Source organism: Amphibalanus amphitrite, unplaced genomic scaffold (genome assembly GCF_019059575.1).
Source record: "Amphibalanus amphitrite isolate SeventyFive unplaced genomic scaffold, NRLGWU_Aamphi_draft 000779F_arrow, whole genome shotgun sequence".
Taxonomy (NCBI): Eukaryota; Metazoa; Arthropoda; class Thecostraca; order Balanomorpha; family Balanidae; genus Amphibalanus; species Amphibalanus amphitrite.
Genome location: NW_024882273.1, coordinates 20,630 through 37,341, shown reverse-complemented (window position 1 = coordinate 37,341; position 16,712 = coordinate 20,630). Strand labels below are relative to the sequence as shown.

Genomic DNA, 16,712 nt, shown 5'->3' with positions numbered 1-16,712 from the left:
GACTATATCTATATTATGAATTATAAGTCGTCCGTGCGTTCTCCATCCGTGTGTCATGCCTTATGTGTCTTATTGCGTCGGAACGGCGGCACGTAGCGACGTGAAATTTGGCATGCCGAATCTGTGGGCGTGGGCGGCCTTTGTATTAAAATTTGGGGGTGATCGGCCCAGGGGTGCGCCGTCGGCACGTGCAAAAGGGTGCTCCCATAGGCTTAACACGTGGCCGGCGAAAACCGCCAACGGGCGAAAACCGGGCCTGCAGCGCTCCTTTCCCGAGCTTATATCTCGGTAACCGTAAGTCGCAGCGACATGCGGTTTTTACTGATGGATACAGAAGAGATGGGCCTATCGTATGCAAGAAGTTTTTTTCTTAGGTATGTACCAAGTGCAAAGAAATAGCCTCTAATCTCGAGAAAACGGGCATTTTTTACACATTTCAGGAAAAACGTTGGCATTTGAAAACGATGCACTCGAATGACACGGGGTGCATTTCACGGACTAAAAGAGGATCTGGCCTCTTCAGAATATATATATTTTTGGCCATTCACTCGCACATCTTTATAATTAAACGCTTACAAATTGCGAGTTTTACGTGAAACAGGCACGCTTACCTTTACAACATCATAATATATTGATAACGTAGACTTATGGCTAAAAGTCCTTAATATATTGAAAGAGCACTCTTTTCTGATCAATATCCACCCAAAATATTTTCAAAAAGTCATCAAGGGCTCTTAGAAACAGAGCAATCATTGTACCGTTTTCGACGCATTTTTACCGGTTGAGCGGCGGCCGGGCTTGAACGCGGCCAGGGCGCGGTAATATTACCGTGTGCCTTATATTCGTCTAATACTCGACGCTCTTTCGCTGACAGCGCGGCCGAGTGGAAAAGATGCCTGTCTCATAATCCGAAGGCAGATGGTTCGCGGCTGGTCAGCTACGAAGTTTTTCGCCCGAATTCGTCCCTAGGTAGCATTCGGCCAGCCGGCAACCGCCGAGAGGGATGCGAATGTTACATTTTAACGAGCTGGCGTACCGTTAGGGATCGACTCAGATCGACTATATTATGAATTATAAGTCGTCCGTGCGTTCTCCATCCGTGTGTCATGCCTTATGTGTCTTATTGCGTCGGAACGGCGGCACGTAGCGACGTGAAATTTGGCATGCCGAATCTGTGGGCGTGGGCGGCCTTTGTATTAAAATTTGGGGGTGATCGGCCCAGGGGTGCGCCGTCGGCACGTGCAAAAGGGTGCTCCCATAGGCTTAACACGTGGCCGGCGAAAACCGCCAACGGGCGAAAACCGGGCCTGCAGCGCTCCTTTCCCGAGCTTATATCTCGGTAACCGTAAGTCGCAGCGACATGCGGTTTTTACTGATGGATACAGAAGAGATGGGCCTATCGTATGCAAGAAGTTTTTTTCTTAGGTATGTACCAAGTGCAAAGAAATAGCCTCTAATCTCGAGAAAACGGGCATTTTTTACACATTTCAGGAAAAACGTTGGCATTTGAAAACGATGCACTCGAATGACACGGGGTGCATTTCACGGACTAAAAGAGGATCTGGCCTCTTCAGAATATATATATTTTTGGCCATTCACTCGCACATCTTTATAATTAAACGCTTACAAATTGCGAGTTTTACGTGAAACAGGCACGCTTACCTTTACAACATCATAATATATTGATAACGTAGACTTATGGCTAAAAGTCCTTAATATATTGAAAGAGCACTCTTTTCTGATCAATATCCACCCAAAATATTTTCAAAAAGTCATCAAGGGCTCTTAGAAACAGAGCAATCATTGTACCGTTTTCGACGCATTTTTACCGGTTGAGCGGCGGCCGGGCTTGAACGCGGCCAGGGCGCGGTAATATTACCGTGTGCCTTATATTCGTCTAATACTCGACGCTCTTTCGCTGACAGCGCGGCCGAGTGGATAAGATGCCTGTCTCATAATCCGAAGGCGGATGGTTCGCGGCTGGTCAGCTACGAAGTTTTTCGCCCGAATTCGTCCCTAGGTAGCATTCGGCCAGCCGGCAACCGCCGAGAGGGATGCGAATGTTACATTTTAACGAGCTGGCGTACCGTTAGGGATCGACTCAGCAACAAAGCATTCTTACTCTCAGATCAATATACTGAAAGCTGGCCATCTAGGGTATGAGTATTAAATAGTGTATGGGCAGAGTAGGTATGGGCAGGGTAAGGACGGGTAGGATAGGGTAGAAGTTGTGTATGGGCCGGGTAGGGTATGGGCAGGGTAGGGTATGGGCAGGGTAGGGTATGGGCAGGGTAGGGTATGGGCAGGGTTAGAGTATGGGCAGGGCAGGGTATGGGCAGGGCAGAGTATGGTTAGGTGATGGGTAGGATAGGATAGAAGTTGGGCATGGGCAGGGCAGGGTATGGGCAGGTAGGGTATGGGCAGGTAGGGTATGGCTAGGGACCCAAATAATACCAATAAAACGATTTTTAACCCAGCATAATGCATCCGTAAAACCAATTTAATCAAAACATAAAGTTATAGCGCAAAACATGCCATCTAGTCCCCCTATATTATAAATTTGAAGTTGTCGGTCACAGCCGAAACCTGTCATCGCTATTTGCGTGTCTAGCGCCGGAACGGTGCAGCGCAGCGGCATGAAATTTTGAGGGCGTATTTTTTAGGTGAATCGAACCATCGTATCAAAGTTTGGTTGCCATCCGCCGACGGGGACGTCGTCGGCAGCGTCTTAAAAAAGAGGTACGATCGCCATTGGTTTAACATTACGAGCGGAAAACGGCCGCCGTCCGAAAAAAACGGTTCGACTCTTTTGCGTATATCTCGGGAACGGAGGGTCCCAGCGACACGGGGTTACCACCGATCGATAGAGCGGAAACAGACCTGGCGTATGCAACACATAGTTTCGTAAAACAATCACCACACGCAAAGAAATGGCCTATAAACTTGAAAAATGGGCCGTTTTTTATACTTTTCAGGAAATGCATTGGCATTTGAAAACGGTGCATTTGATCGACACGGGATGCAGTTCACGGACTACAATAGGATCGGACCTTTTCAGAAAACATAGATTTTCGGCCATTCACTCACGCATCTTTATAATTAAGCGCTTACAATTTGCAAGTTTTACGTTTACACGGTATGATCATCTTTACACCGTCATAATGTACTGATAACATAGACCTATGGCTATAAATCTACCATTGACTGAAAGAGCATTTTTTTCTGATTACTACACACCCAAAATATTTTCAAAAAGTCAACAAGGGCTCTAAGAAACAGCGCAATGATTGTACCGTTTTTGACGCACGTTTTCCGTCGTAGCGGCGGCGGGCATTGAACGCGGCGGCGATGAAGGGAATATCACCGTGTGCTTTCAATACGCGTAATACTTGCCGCTCGTCAACTGGCCGCGTGGCCGAGTGGATTGGGTGTCCGGCTGGAAATCCGGAGGCGGGGAGTTCGCGACCGGCCAGTTTCGAACTTTTTCGCTCGCCTTTGTCCAAAGGTAGCATCCGGCCGGCCGGCATTTGCTAAGAGGGCCCGGTGTGCTATACATAGATTCACGAGGTGGCGGAACGTGACGTTATACTATTTAACGTTAGACGTATTTTCCGACAAATTCCGATCGATGGCTTATCGCCGACATGCCTTTGAACTTTTGACAATGGTCAGCACAGCAAGGCCGCAATCCACCTCTCGCCTAGGGGAATTCGAAAACAGTTAACATAAACGCTCGACAGCAAATAACATAACTTTGAAACAGCGATAACTTAGATGTCATTAGGCCGAATCCTCTGAAACTTGGATTGTCGGTAGGCAGGGCACTCACTACTCACCAGGCGATGCATGGTCATTACGAGCGAGCGAGCGCAGCGAGCGAGCGAGTTCATACTGAATTAAGGGAAAATCCTGAGTATGAGCGGCCGGCCGTGGGGACGCTCTTCAAAAGCTAATATCTTAGGAACGGGACATCCGATTGACTAGCGGTCTTCTTTACTGAATGTCACTTGGACGTAAAAGTTTTGTGGTGTGATGGCCACCATGCGTTCTTGCGAACCACCGCACGTGGCGCGTGGTAAAGTTGGACATTTTTTAGGAACCCCCAAAATTGCAACCTCAATAAGGGCACAACGGTTGGGCCGATTGATTTGAAACTCGGTACACAGTTAGGTTTCCATCAGATAATTCATCTGCATGTGTTAAAGTTGGGGTGCTACAGCACGTGCACACGTGCAGGGGGCGCTCCCAGATCTCGAGAACGGCTGGGCCGATTGCGCTCAAATTTGGTACACGGTTGGGGACCAGTTATTAGGGTGCCGTGCAAAAGTCAGTTTGAACTTTGGACCCCGCTTGCACGTGCGCACGTGCAGAATGCCGCTTCCGGATCTCAGGAACGGCTGGGCCGATTTCGTTCAAATTTGGCACACCGCTAGCGACCGGTTAGAAGGGTGCTTTGCACCAGCCCGTTGGAAGTACCCTCTCGCCCTTGCGCACGTGCAGGGCTCACTATCTCGCTCGCTCGTTCTTCGCCCAAAAGGCGTTTTACTGGTGTGTTACAGATGTGGTGGACCGACTGCACGTGTACACGTGAGGTGACAGGGTCCGCTTCTCCATCTAAGAAACGGCTGGGTCGATGTCGCTCAAATTTTGCACACTGTTGGGAACCATTTAGACAGGTGGCTAGCGCAAGTAATCTGGAGTTTCAACTAGCGTGTACGCACGTGTAGGGACCGCTTTTATATCTCAAGAACTAATAAGCCGATTGCACTCAAATTTGGAACACCGCTTCGGTGTGAAAAGAGTATGGGTAGGGTATGGGATAGTATATGTAAGGTATGATAGAGTAGGGTAGGGTAGGGTAGGGTAGGGTGGGGTGGGGTTGGGTAGGTAGGGTAGGTAGGGTAGGGTAGGGTAGGGCTGGGGTTAAGTAGTGGCAGGGGTTGGGGCAGGGGTAGGGTAGGCTAGGGTAGGGTAGGGTTGAGGTTAAGTAGTGGCAGGGGTTGGGGCAGGGGTAAAGTAGCGGCAGTGTAGGGGTAGTGTAGGAAGGGGGTTGTGTAGGGTTAGTGTAGGGGTAGAGCTGGGTTGAGTAGTGTAGGGGTAGGGGTAGGGGGAGTGGTAGGTTAGTGCAGTAGTAGGGTAGTGTAGGGATATCACAGGCGTAGGGTGTGTATTTTACTGACCTATCTACTGCGTAGGGACGACCGAATTTTCTTAAAACATACATACGTTAGTCACAAACACGTATGCGTAAGTCGCAAACCTGTATTCTAGTCTATATTATGAATTATAACATGTCCGTGCGTAATCCGTCATGCCTTATGTGTCTTATTGCGTCGGAACGGCGGCACGTAGCGACGTGAAATTTGGCATGCCGAATTGATGGGTTGAGGCGACCTTTGTATTAAAATTTGAAGGTGATCGGCCCAGGGGTGCGCCGTCGGCACGTGCAAAAGGGTGCTCCCATAGGCTTAACACGTGGCCGGCGAAAACCGCCAACGGGCGAAAACCGGGCCTGCAGCGCTCCTTTCCCGAGCTTATATCTCGGTAACCGTAAGTCGCAGCGACATGCGGTTTTTACTGATGGATACAGAAGAGATGGGCCTATCGTATGCAATAAGTTTTTTTCTTAGGTATGTACCACGTGCAAAGAAATAGCCTCTAATCTCGAGAAAACGGGCATTTTTTACATATTTCAGGAAAAACGTTGGCATTTGAAAACGATGCACTCGAATGACACGGGGTGCATTTCACGGACTAAAAGAGGATCTGGCCTCTTCAGAATATATATATTTTTGGCCATTCACTCGCACATCTTTATAATTAAACGCTTACAAATTGCGAGTTTTACGTGAAACAGGCACGCTTACCTTTACAACATCATAATATATTGATAACGTAGACTTATGGCTAAAAGTCCTTAATATATTGAAAGAGCACTCTTTTCTGATCAATATCCACCCAAAGTATTTTCAAAAAGTCATCAAGGGCTCTTAGAAACAGAGCAATCATTGTACCGTTTTCGACGCATTTTTACCGGTTGAGCGGCGGCCGGGCTTGAACGCGGCCAGGGCGCGGTAATATTACCGTGTGCTTTATATTCGTCTAATACTCGCCCCTCTGCCGCTGACAGCGCGGCCGAGTGGATAAGATACCTGTCTCATAATCCGAAGGCGGATGGTTCGCGGCTGGACAGCTTCGAAGTTTTTCGCCCGAATTCGTCCCTAGGTAGCATTCGGCCAGCCGGCAACCGCCGAGAGGGATGCGAATGTTACATTTTAACGTGCTGGCGTACCGTTAGGGATCGACTCAGCAACAAAGCATTCTTACTCTCATCAATATACTGAAAGCTGGCCATCTAGGGTATGAGTACTAAATAGTGTATGGGCAGAGTAGGTATGGGCAGGGTAAGGACGGGTAGGATAGGGTAGAAGTTGGGTATGGGCCGGGTAGGGTATGGGCAGGGTAGGGTATGGGCAGGGTAGGGTATGGGCAGGGTAGGGTATGGGCAGGGTTAGAGTATGGGCAGGGCAGGGTATGGGCAGGGCAGAGTATGGTTAGGTGATGGGTAGGATAGGATAGAAGTTGGGCATGGGCAGGGTAGGGTATGGGCAGGTAGGGTATGGCTAGGGACCCAAATAATACCAATAAAACGATTTTTAACCCAGCATAATGCATCCGTAAAACCAATTTAATCAAAACATAAAGTTATAGCGCAAAACATGCCATCTAGTCTATATTATGAATTATAACATGTCCGTGCGTGCGTGCGTGCGTGCGTGCCTGCGACTGTCATGCCTTATGTGTCTTATTGCGCCTGAAAGGCGCCGCGTATCGACGTGAAATTTGGCATGCCGAATCGGTGGGTTGATGTGACCACTGTATTAAAATTTGGGACGGATTGGCCCAGGGGTGCGCCGTCAGCACGCGCTCGCGTGCGCCATAGGGTTAACACAGGAAACGGCCAAATCGGCGATCAGGTGAAAACCGCCGTGCAGTGCTCCCATCTTCAGCTTATATTTTGGTAACGGATTGGCGTAGCGATGTGGGGTTGCCACCGATGGATAGAGGAGAGATGGTTCTAGCGAATCGGTATAAGAAAAACGTATAGCACGCGTCACGTGCAAGACAGCACCCCCAGTTGTGAAAAAATGACCGATTTCGGGCATTGTAGAAAGAAAACCGATGCCGCTGGAAAACGGCTTGACGGAATGAAATCGGTGTTGTATCATTTTGCAGACAACTGTATGTGTAATCAGATAATAGCAAACAAAAACTGATGATCCGTACCATTTCCTTAATAATGAAAAATTAATTTCAAAATTTGATTCGCGCGGAGCGCGACGTCCTTTACAACATCAAAACGTATTGAAAACGCTGATCAATGGCTATGAAACCTACATATTCGGAAAGAGCATTCTTTTCTGACCAATATCCACCCAAAATATTATCGAAAAGTCAATAAACTTTTGTGAAAATGACTCAATCATACGACCGTGTTTTGTTAACGTTACAGGTATTTTTCGTCAAAATCCGATCGATGGCTTATGGTCGGCAGGTCATACAACTTTTGACAATAGCTATCAAAGCATGGGCTGCAATGCACCGCCCGCAAAGGGGAATTCCAAACACTGAAAATAAGCGCCTACCAGTAAACAGCACATTATTGTACTAGGAATAACTCAGCTACTACTGGGCCGATTGCGCTGAAACTTGGACTATGGGTGGAGGGGGCACTAGCCTGGCGATGTATGGTCATTGGTCATTTGTGACAGGTAGGGTGAATCGAATGCACGTGCGCACGTGAGGGGTCCACTTATACGTCTCAAGAACGGCTGGGCCGATTTCGCTCAAATTTTGTTTACTGTTGGGGACAATTTAGAAAGGTGGCTGGCACAATTCATCTGGAGTCTCAGCTAGCGCGTGCGCACGTGTAGTGGGCCAGTTTTATATCTCAAGAACGGCTGGGCCGATTGCGCTCAAATTTGGTACGTTACTTTAATCGAGTATGAGAAGGGTAACTATGTGTAGGTTATTAGTAAGGTAGGGTATGGGTAGGTTAGGGTAGGGTAGGGTGGGTTTGAGTTCGATAAAGGAAAATCATGAGAAAGGCTCTAACCAACCCGCAACCAGCACCAGCATAACATGCCGTTCAAACAAATATCCAACTCCGACAAAATAAGACAAATAAAAATCATAAGTTCCCATACCCAAACAAATGCCCCATCAAACGCATCTATCAAAACGCACAGTTATAGCGCAAACATGGCCATCTAGTCTATATTATGATTTATAACATGTCTGTACGTGCGTGCCTGCGACTGTCATGCCTTATGTGTCTTAATGCGCCTGAAAGGCGCCGCATATCGACGTGAAATTTTGTGGGCACAATCTTTGGGTTGAGGCGACCTCTGTATTAAAATCTAAGGTTGATCGGACCAGGGGTGCGTCTTCAGCACGTGCAAAAGGATGCTCTCATAGAGATAACACGCGGCCGGAGCAAAACGCGAACGGGCGAAAAATGGGCCGACATGTATCGCTTTCCGGGCTTAGATCTCGGCAACGGGTGGTCGTAGCGAAAAGCAGTTGCCACCAATGGATAGAGGAGAGATGGAACTAGCGTATTGATATGGTTTCATAGTATAGCACGCGTCACGTGCAAGGTAAAACCCCCGGTTGTGAAAAAATGACCGATTTCATGCATTGTGGGAAGAAAACCGATGCCGCTGGAAAACGGCTTGACGGAATGCAATCGGTGTGGTGCCATTTTGCAGGCAGATGTACGTGTAATCAGAGGAAAGGAAATAAAAAGTGATGATTCGTACCATTTCCTTAATAATGAAAAATTAATTTTAAAATTTGATTCGCGCGGAGCGCGATGTCCTTTACAACATCAAAACGTATTGGAAACGCTGATCAATCGCTATGAAACCTACATATTCGGAAAGAGCATTCTTTTCTGATCAATATCCACCCAAAATATTATCGAAAAGTCAATAAACTTTTGTGAAAATGACTCAATCATACGACCATGTTTTGTTAACGTTACACGTATTTTTCGACAAAATCCGATCGATGGCTTATGGCCGTCAGGTCATTCCACTTTTCACAATAGCTATCAAAGCATGGGCTGCAATGCACCACCCGCCAAGGGGAATTCCAAACACTTGAAATAAGCGCTAAGCAGTAAACAGTACATTTTTGTACTAGGAATAACTCAGCAGCTACTGGGCCGATTGCGCTGAAACTTGGACTGTGGGTGGAGGGGGCACTCACCTGGTGATGTATGGTCATTTGTGACAGGTAGGGTGGATCGATTGCACGTGCGCACGTGAGGGGTCCACTTATACATCTCAAGAACGGCTGGGCCGATTTTGCTCAAATTTTGTACACTGTTGGGGACAATTTAGAAAGGTGGCTGGCACAAGTCATCTGGAGTCTCAGTTAGCGCGTGCGCACGTGCAGCGGTCCGCTTTTATATCTCAAGAACGGCTGGGCCGATTGCGCTCAAATTTGGTACGTTACTTTAATCGAGTATGAGAAGGGTAACTATGTGTTATTAGTAAGGTAGGGTATGGGTAGGTTAGGGTAGGGTAGGGTGGGTTTGAGTTCGATAAAGGCAGACCATGAGAAAGGCTCTAACAACCCGCAACCAGCACCAGCATAACATGCCGTTCAAACAAATATCCAACTCCGACAAAATAAGACAAATAAAATCATAAGTTCCCACATCCAAACTAATGCCCCATCAAACGTATCTATCAAAACGCACAGTTATAGCGCAAAATATGCCATCTAGTCTATATTATGAATTATAAGTCGTCCGTCCAATCTCCATCCATCCGTGTGTCATGCCTTATGTGTCTTATTGCGCCTGAAAGGCGCCGCGTATCGACGTGAAATTTTGTGGGCACAATCTGTGGCTTGAGGCGACCTTTGTATTAAAATTTGGGAGTCATCGGCCCAGGGGTGCGCCGTCAGCACGTGCAAAAGGGCGCTCCCATAGCGATAACACGGGGCTGGCTGACATGCCGATCGGACGAAAATTGGGCCTGCAGCGCTCCGTTCCCGAGCTTATTACTCGGCGAAACAAGGTCTCAGCGACACGGGGTTGCCACCAATGGATAGAGGAGAGATGGAACTACCGTATTGTAATGGTTTCATAGTACAGCACGCGCCACGTGCAAGACAGCACCCCCGGTTGTGAAAAAAATGACCGATTTCGTGCATTGTGACGGGAAAATGGATGCCGCTGGAAAACGGTTTGACGGAATGAAATCGGTGTGGTACCATTTTGCAGACAAATGTACGTGTAATGATAGCAAAACAAATAAAAAGTGATGATCCGTACCATTTCCTTAATAATGAAACATTAATTGGAAAATTTGATTCGCGCGGAGCGCGATGTCCTTTACAACATCAAAACGTATTGAAAACGCTGACCAATGGCTATGAAACCTACCTACATATTCGGAAAGAGCATTCTTTTCTGACCAATATCCACCCAAAATATTATCGAAAAGTCAATAAACTTTCGTGAAAATGACTCAAGCATGTGACCGTGTTTTGTTGACGTTACCGGTATTTTTCGACAAAATCCGATCGATGGCTTATGGCCGGCAAGTCATTCAACTTTTGACAATAGCTATCAAAGCATGGGCTGCAATACACCGCCCGCCAAGGGGAATTCCAAACACTGAAAATAAGCGCCTTCCAGTAAACAGCACATTTTTGTACTAGGAATAACTCAGCTACTACTGGGCCGATTGCGCTGAAACTTGGACTGTGGGTGGAGGGGGCACTCATCTGGCGATGCATGGTCATGTGTGACAGGTAGGGTGGATCGATTGCACGTGCGCACGTGAGGGGTCCACTTATACATCTCAAGAACGGCTGGGCCGATTTCGCTCAAATTTTGTACACCGTTAGGAACAATTTAGAAGGGTGGCTGGCACAAGTCATCTAGAGTCTCAGTTAGCGCGTGCGCACGTGCAGCGGGCCGCTTTTATATCTCAAGAACGGCTGGGCCGATTGCGCTCAAATTTGGTACGTTACTTTAATCGAGTATGAGAAGGGTAACTATGTGTAGGTTATGAGTAAGATAGGGTATGGGTAGGTTAGGGTGGGGTAGGGTTGAGTTCGATTAAGGCAAACCATGAGAAAGGCTCTAACAACCCGCAATCAGCACCAGCATACCATGCCGTTCAAACAAATATCCAACCCCGACAAAATAGACAAATAAAAATCATAAGTTCCCACACCTAAACTAATGCCCCCTCAAACGCATCTATCAAAACGCACAGTTATAGCGCAAAATATGCCATCTAGTTAGCTACAAATGAAAGGTTGCCTTTTGTTCATGGGTACCTTTGGAAATAAGAGAGTGTTTGCACACCATGAATTTCTCAAACCCTTTAATTCTCCATCCCTGGCCCTTGGGTATTTAGTCTCAGTAGGTACCTATGGGCTCACGGACGTTATTTGTGGATGTAGGTCATGTGAATGTAGGATGAGGTAGGTAGCCACCACTCCCAACAAATTTCTTAGCAGTGATGCACCCATAAATTTTCTGAAGGGGATGGCCCAAACACCACTTTATCTAATCTGTGTTGTTGTGTTCTTCATCAATACCTGCCAATGGTCTACTCTACATATTCACTTTCGTTCCTTCCAATTATTTGTATATTGTGATATATTATAAGGGATTTGGATGGTTTTCCAAGTAGGTATGTAGGTACTTAGGTAATACGTAGATAGGTACCTACCTCAGGGATGGAGAATGGCTAATGTTTCTTAAATACCTACCTATTAATTACTATTAATTATTGTTTGGTCCAGCTCACCTGGGTTGAATTGCCTGCTTAGTCTTTGTCTTGCATTTCCTTAATCAATTTTGTTAATGTTGCATGGGTGCAATGTCAACATTGTCATTGCCTATTGTTTTGTAGCTGATAGCAATTAAAATGCCTACTCAAACTGTTTCTGCTACTTTCAGCTTCTAGCTTCAAGTCCAAATCCCATTCATTTATCACATGCTCCAATTCACATTCCACAGTCCTCTCCGGATCAAGGAGCCACATCCACTACTACACCTCGGTCTGCTTCACCAGCTCCTGTGCCTACATTGTCATCTGCTCCTGTGGAGGAGCCCACACCTGTGTCTCCATCCACCTCTTCTGCCAGTCTTTCTGACTATGGAAGCTCCTCAACATCTGCAAGTGCAGGTAGGAATGGAACTTTTTTGTTACTCTATAATTACTATCTACCTACTTTTTTCTTACTTTGTCCCCCTCGTGGCCGAGTGGTCTAAAGCGCCGGAGTTCGACGCTGAAACCGGTGGTGAGAGCCCGTTTCAAGCCCCGGTGTGGGCGGTCGTCAGGAACAAGCTATGTTTAGTGCGGGCTCTGATCCCTGAAGTCACTGATCCCTGGCAGGCGCCCGCGGCGCCTGCCAGCCGCCGCGGGTAGGCTGGCAGGCGATGCACCACCTAGCGGGCTCTAGCTGCATTAGTAACATGTATATGTGGTGTGTGGTGTCGCTTCGATCGCCCGGGATTGGTGCTCCGCCAACACTCGGAGGCTGGTCTTCGCCTGGTGGAAGCCCCTGTTGGTGTCAGCATCAAGCGATAATCGAGATTATACATTTATTGACCAGGGTTGTGCTTGACGCAGATTTTACGGGCTGACTCAACTCTGACCTATGCTATAAATAATGCATGGGACCAATGCTACGGAGTCGGAGTCGGTAGTTTTGGCCGGCGTCGGAGTCAACAATTTTTCACCGACCGAAGTCTGAGCTGGAGTCGGAGTCGATTTTTTTTTTCAATCCGGAGTCGGAGTCGGAGTTGGAGTCGCCGAAATTTGGTCGACTCCGAAGCACTACATGGGTCTCAACTCTGACTCAACCCACCACTTTGATTTTATCGATTGACTCGGCTCTGACTTAACGTAAATCCCATATTTTCTAACCTGACTCAATTCATGGTCTCTGGCTCAACTCATTTCAGTCAGGATGAGCAAGAGTTAGTGAATTCTGTCTCATGACTTATCATACTTCACCTAATAGGTACGGCCAAAAGCTGTTGACGGGAGGAGGGGTGTGGTCGAATGTAGCTGTTCCCATGTAACGCAACAAAGAAAGGGGAAATCTTAACGTTTCAGCAAAACAAGTGACTAAACTTAGACTCGCGCAGTATCTAGTTGACTCAACTCTGGCTCAAATCAGCCTCCGAGCGCACCAATCCCAGGCGACCGAGGCGACACCACACACCACATACCTATACATGTTACTAATGCAGCTGGAGCCCGCTATGCGATAGGCGCACAGTGTGAGCAAAGTGGTTTTGCGACCCAAGTTAAAAGAACAAATTTTCTCTGTCTGACAGATCCAAGGCCGTATGACAGAGCAAAATTTTGTGAATTTTGGAGCCAACTCATTTAAAAACGAACTTCTGTGATTTTTTGCCTTGGTGACACAAAGGAGCGTTCAATCACATACCAGGCATCAGCAGTTGGTTGATTGCTGCGTACTGCGTGTGTTTTGGAAGCTTTTGTTGTGAAAGTATGCAGCAGCAGACTAAAAATTGCCGTTTGTAATAGTGAAAGGTCCACAGAACAAAACTTCAAAGTTCCTAAAAACAGAGAAGCAGGTCACTTTTCTGACACGCGCACCGCCTGCCAACCTACCATCCGTGGCGCCATGCTGATGATGTTACGGGCCTGCACATGCTGTTCCTAACAACTCCGGCCAAAACTACTGACTCCGACTCCACAGGACTGCTAGGTAACAACCAAAAACTTTCTTTTAAACAGGGTCATATTCCCATCCTGCCCCACTGCGAAGGGCAACAAACAATATGAATATGTGATGATGTGATGGTGATTTTAAAAAGACTGTAACATTGTCAACTCAAAGCCGTTTAAAACATAATTTGGGGCACAAATAAAAACCGGACCCAGATAGCCTATTGCCTCGCGCCACCAGGCATCATCCACATATTCTCTCCTAATTGCTTCATCCTTTATTTCCAGCTACATCCTGTGCTTCGGCATGCTGCTCCTCGGCCCATCCTCACCAGCCAACCGATACCGCTACTCTTGCAAAAACAGCGCGTGCTCAGGGAGATCGCAAGAGGGCATTTTGCACCGACTGGTATGCGCAGTATGGCTGGCTGAGTCTCTGTTCGGAATCCGGGAAGGTCTTCTGTCATGTGTGTCGCAGGCAGGACAAGGTGGGGAAGCTCACGATGAGTAAATGGAAGGAGCCTGCGTTCGTGAATGATGGGTTCAACAGCTGGAAGAAGGCACAGATGAGCTTCGCCAAACACGAAAAGTCGATGTGTCACCAAGAAGCATGCATGAAAGAACTGAATGAAAAACAGGAGGGCATCTCTGCGCTACTGTCGCAGCAGGCAAGCATGGAACAGGCTAAGCGAAGAACCTGCTTGAAGAAGGTTATCGAAACCCTGCTGTACCTACTGCGACAGAACATTTCGATCAGGGGAAAAGATGAAGCAGACGGCAATCTGTGTCAGCTGCTCAGCCTCAGAAAGAAGGATGTGCCAGAGCTTCAGCACTGGAAAGAGTATCTCTCTCCGACCATCCAGAATGAGCTGATTCGCGCTATCGGCACGACTCTGTTGCGTGATCTGCTGAAGGATATCCGGGAAGCCCGGTTCTTTGCCATTTTGGCGGATGAAACAACCGATGTGTCGTTGAAAGAGCAAGTCAGCCTATCTATTCGCTGGGTAGACGCTGATCTACAAGTTCACGAAGACCCGGTCGAACTGATTCACACTGAGGAGACCACTGGCGAAGTGCTCACGGCCATTTTGAAAGATGCACTGGTGCGTATGGAGCTGCCACTGAGTCAGTGCCGTGGACAGGCGTACGACGGCGCAGCGAATATGCAGGGCAAGTTGAAAGGAGTGGCGACAAGGATCAGCCAAGAGTGCCCAGCTGCCCTGCATGTGCATTGTCTCGCTCACTGCACAAACTTGGTGTTGCAAGAGGCTGTCAGGAAAAACAAGATGATTCGAAATGCACTTGACATCACGAACGAGCTCACATCCTTCGTCCGAAACTCTCCGAAGACGGCTGCGTTGCTCCGGCGCCTGGCACTGGGGACAGAGTCAGGGACTGGCTCTCTGCGTCCACTGTGCCCCACCCGCTGGACGTGTCGTACTGCATCGCTGAGAAGCGTACTGGAAAACTACGAGCTCATCATGCACACTCTGGAAGAGGTGAGCACCGAGTCGAGCGGAGAGCACGCTCGAAGGGCGGGAGGAATGCTGGCCCTCATGGGTCAGTTTGACACACTGATGGGCCTACGCATGGCCATCGAGGTGTTTTCCATCGCAGAAGACCTCTCGCGTGGCCTGCAGTCGGCGACAGCGACGGTGGGAGACACACAGAAGGCAGTGACACGTGTGTGTGAGCGATTTGACAGCATGCGGACAACGGTGTCGTTCGACAAGATGTACGAGAAGACCGAACGAGATGCAGAAGAGGTGGGTGTCGACGGGCCTCAGCTTCCTCGCAAGCGCAAGGTTCCCATGAAACTGGGCGGTGGTGATCAGCATCCAGACGCAACGGCAAAGGAGATGTACCGCCGCCAGTTCTTTGAAGTTCTTGACCTGCTGACAAACCAGCTAAAGGAGAGGTTCACTCAGCCGACCTTCGAAAAGGCTCGTGAGGTGGAGCGCGTGTTGGAAGTGCGGGGAGAGACGTCTCCGTTCCCGCCGTCGTCAGAGAGCTCTATGGCGACGATCTGGACCTGGCACGGCTGGAAGTGCAGCTGAAGATGCTTCCAGATGTGGTCGGGGGCGGCAGAAACTCGGTGCATGAGGTACTACAGGCGCTAGTGGATTCGAAACAGACCGGCGGTGCTGTGTTCCAGAGAATGATGAGTGAGGTGCTCACACTGGCTATACTCTACCTCACCGTCCCCGTCACTACGGCTACGGCAGAGCGCTGCTTTTCGTCACTCAGACGTATAAAGAGTTACATCCGTTCTACCATGGGGCAAGGCCGGCTGAATGCCGCCATGCTGTGCGCGACACACAGGCAGCGCGTGGATGAACTGAACGTCGACTTGATCGCAACTGAGTTCTTTGGTGCAAACGATCGGCGCCGGTCGTTCTTGGGACGCTAAGGCACAGGGCACAGACCAAGACTAGTAGAACGTAAGGTTAGGCTGAGGCAGATCATCTTTGGTGACAGCTCACCGCCTGAGAGTTAACAGACATGTGATGGGGGCTGCCACATCGCACAGACGACGACCGTAGAGTTGTGGCAGCGTCAGCACCTCGCTGATCATCCTTGTGAAGTGAGTAGTGGTGATCAACTTCCAGTTCTGTTACCGCCCCAGTCAAAGATGTGTGGTACCTGAAGTGCGTTCGCAGAGTTGCGCCAACCTCACTTAAACTTCAAGTTCTGTTAAATAAACTCTGGTTGAGATTCGTACTCCATGTATTTTCCTTCTTATCGACCGGATCAAGATCCAGTGCATAGTCACCGGATGGTCTGTATGTGGTACGCAGTTGTTGGGCGCGGCTGACGCTGTAAAACTCCGTAACATTTAGTGCAGCGCGGGGACATCAGTGCTTTATCATAGGCTATAGTAAAATGACTCAATGTTTTTACGATAGTTTATAAAGGGACCACCTGGCAACCGCTGTTGTTCAAATCCAGTCATTTGCCCGTGTTATACGCGAA

At 48.2% G+C, this 16,712-nt stretch overlaps 1 protein-coding gene across 1 annotated transcript; it reads left to right on the top strand.

Annotated features, from left to right (window-relative positions):
* Positions 1-14,242: 14,242 nt before the first annotated feature.
* On the top strand, positions 14,243-15,796 carry LOC122366030 (zinc finger MYM-type protein 1-like). The gene has a single exon (XM_043337789.1). It carries the CDS (start codon positions 14,243-14,245, stop codon positions 15,794-15,796), a length of 1,554 nt encoding a protein of 517 aa, XP_043193724.1.
* The last annotated feature ends 916 nt before the right edge of the window (positions 15,797-16,712 follow it).

What these genes read in the sequence shown, in the direction of transcription:
- LOC122366030 (XM_043337789.1), top strand. Translation starts at nt 14,243, where the DNA reads ATGAGTAAATGGAAGGAGCCTGCGTTCGTGAATGATGGGTTCAACAGC.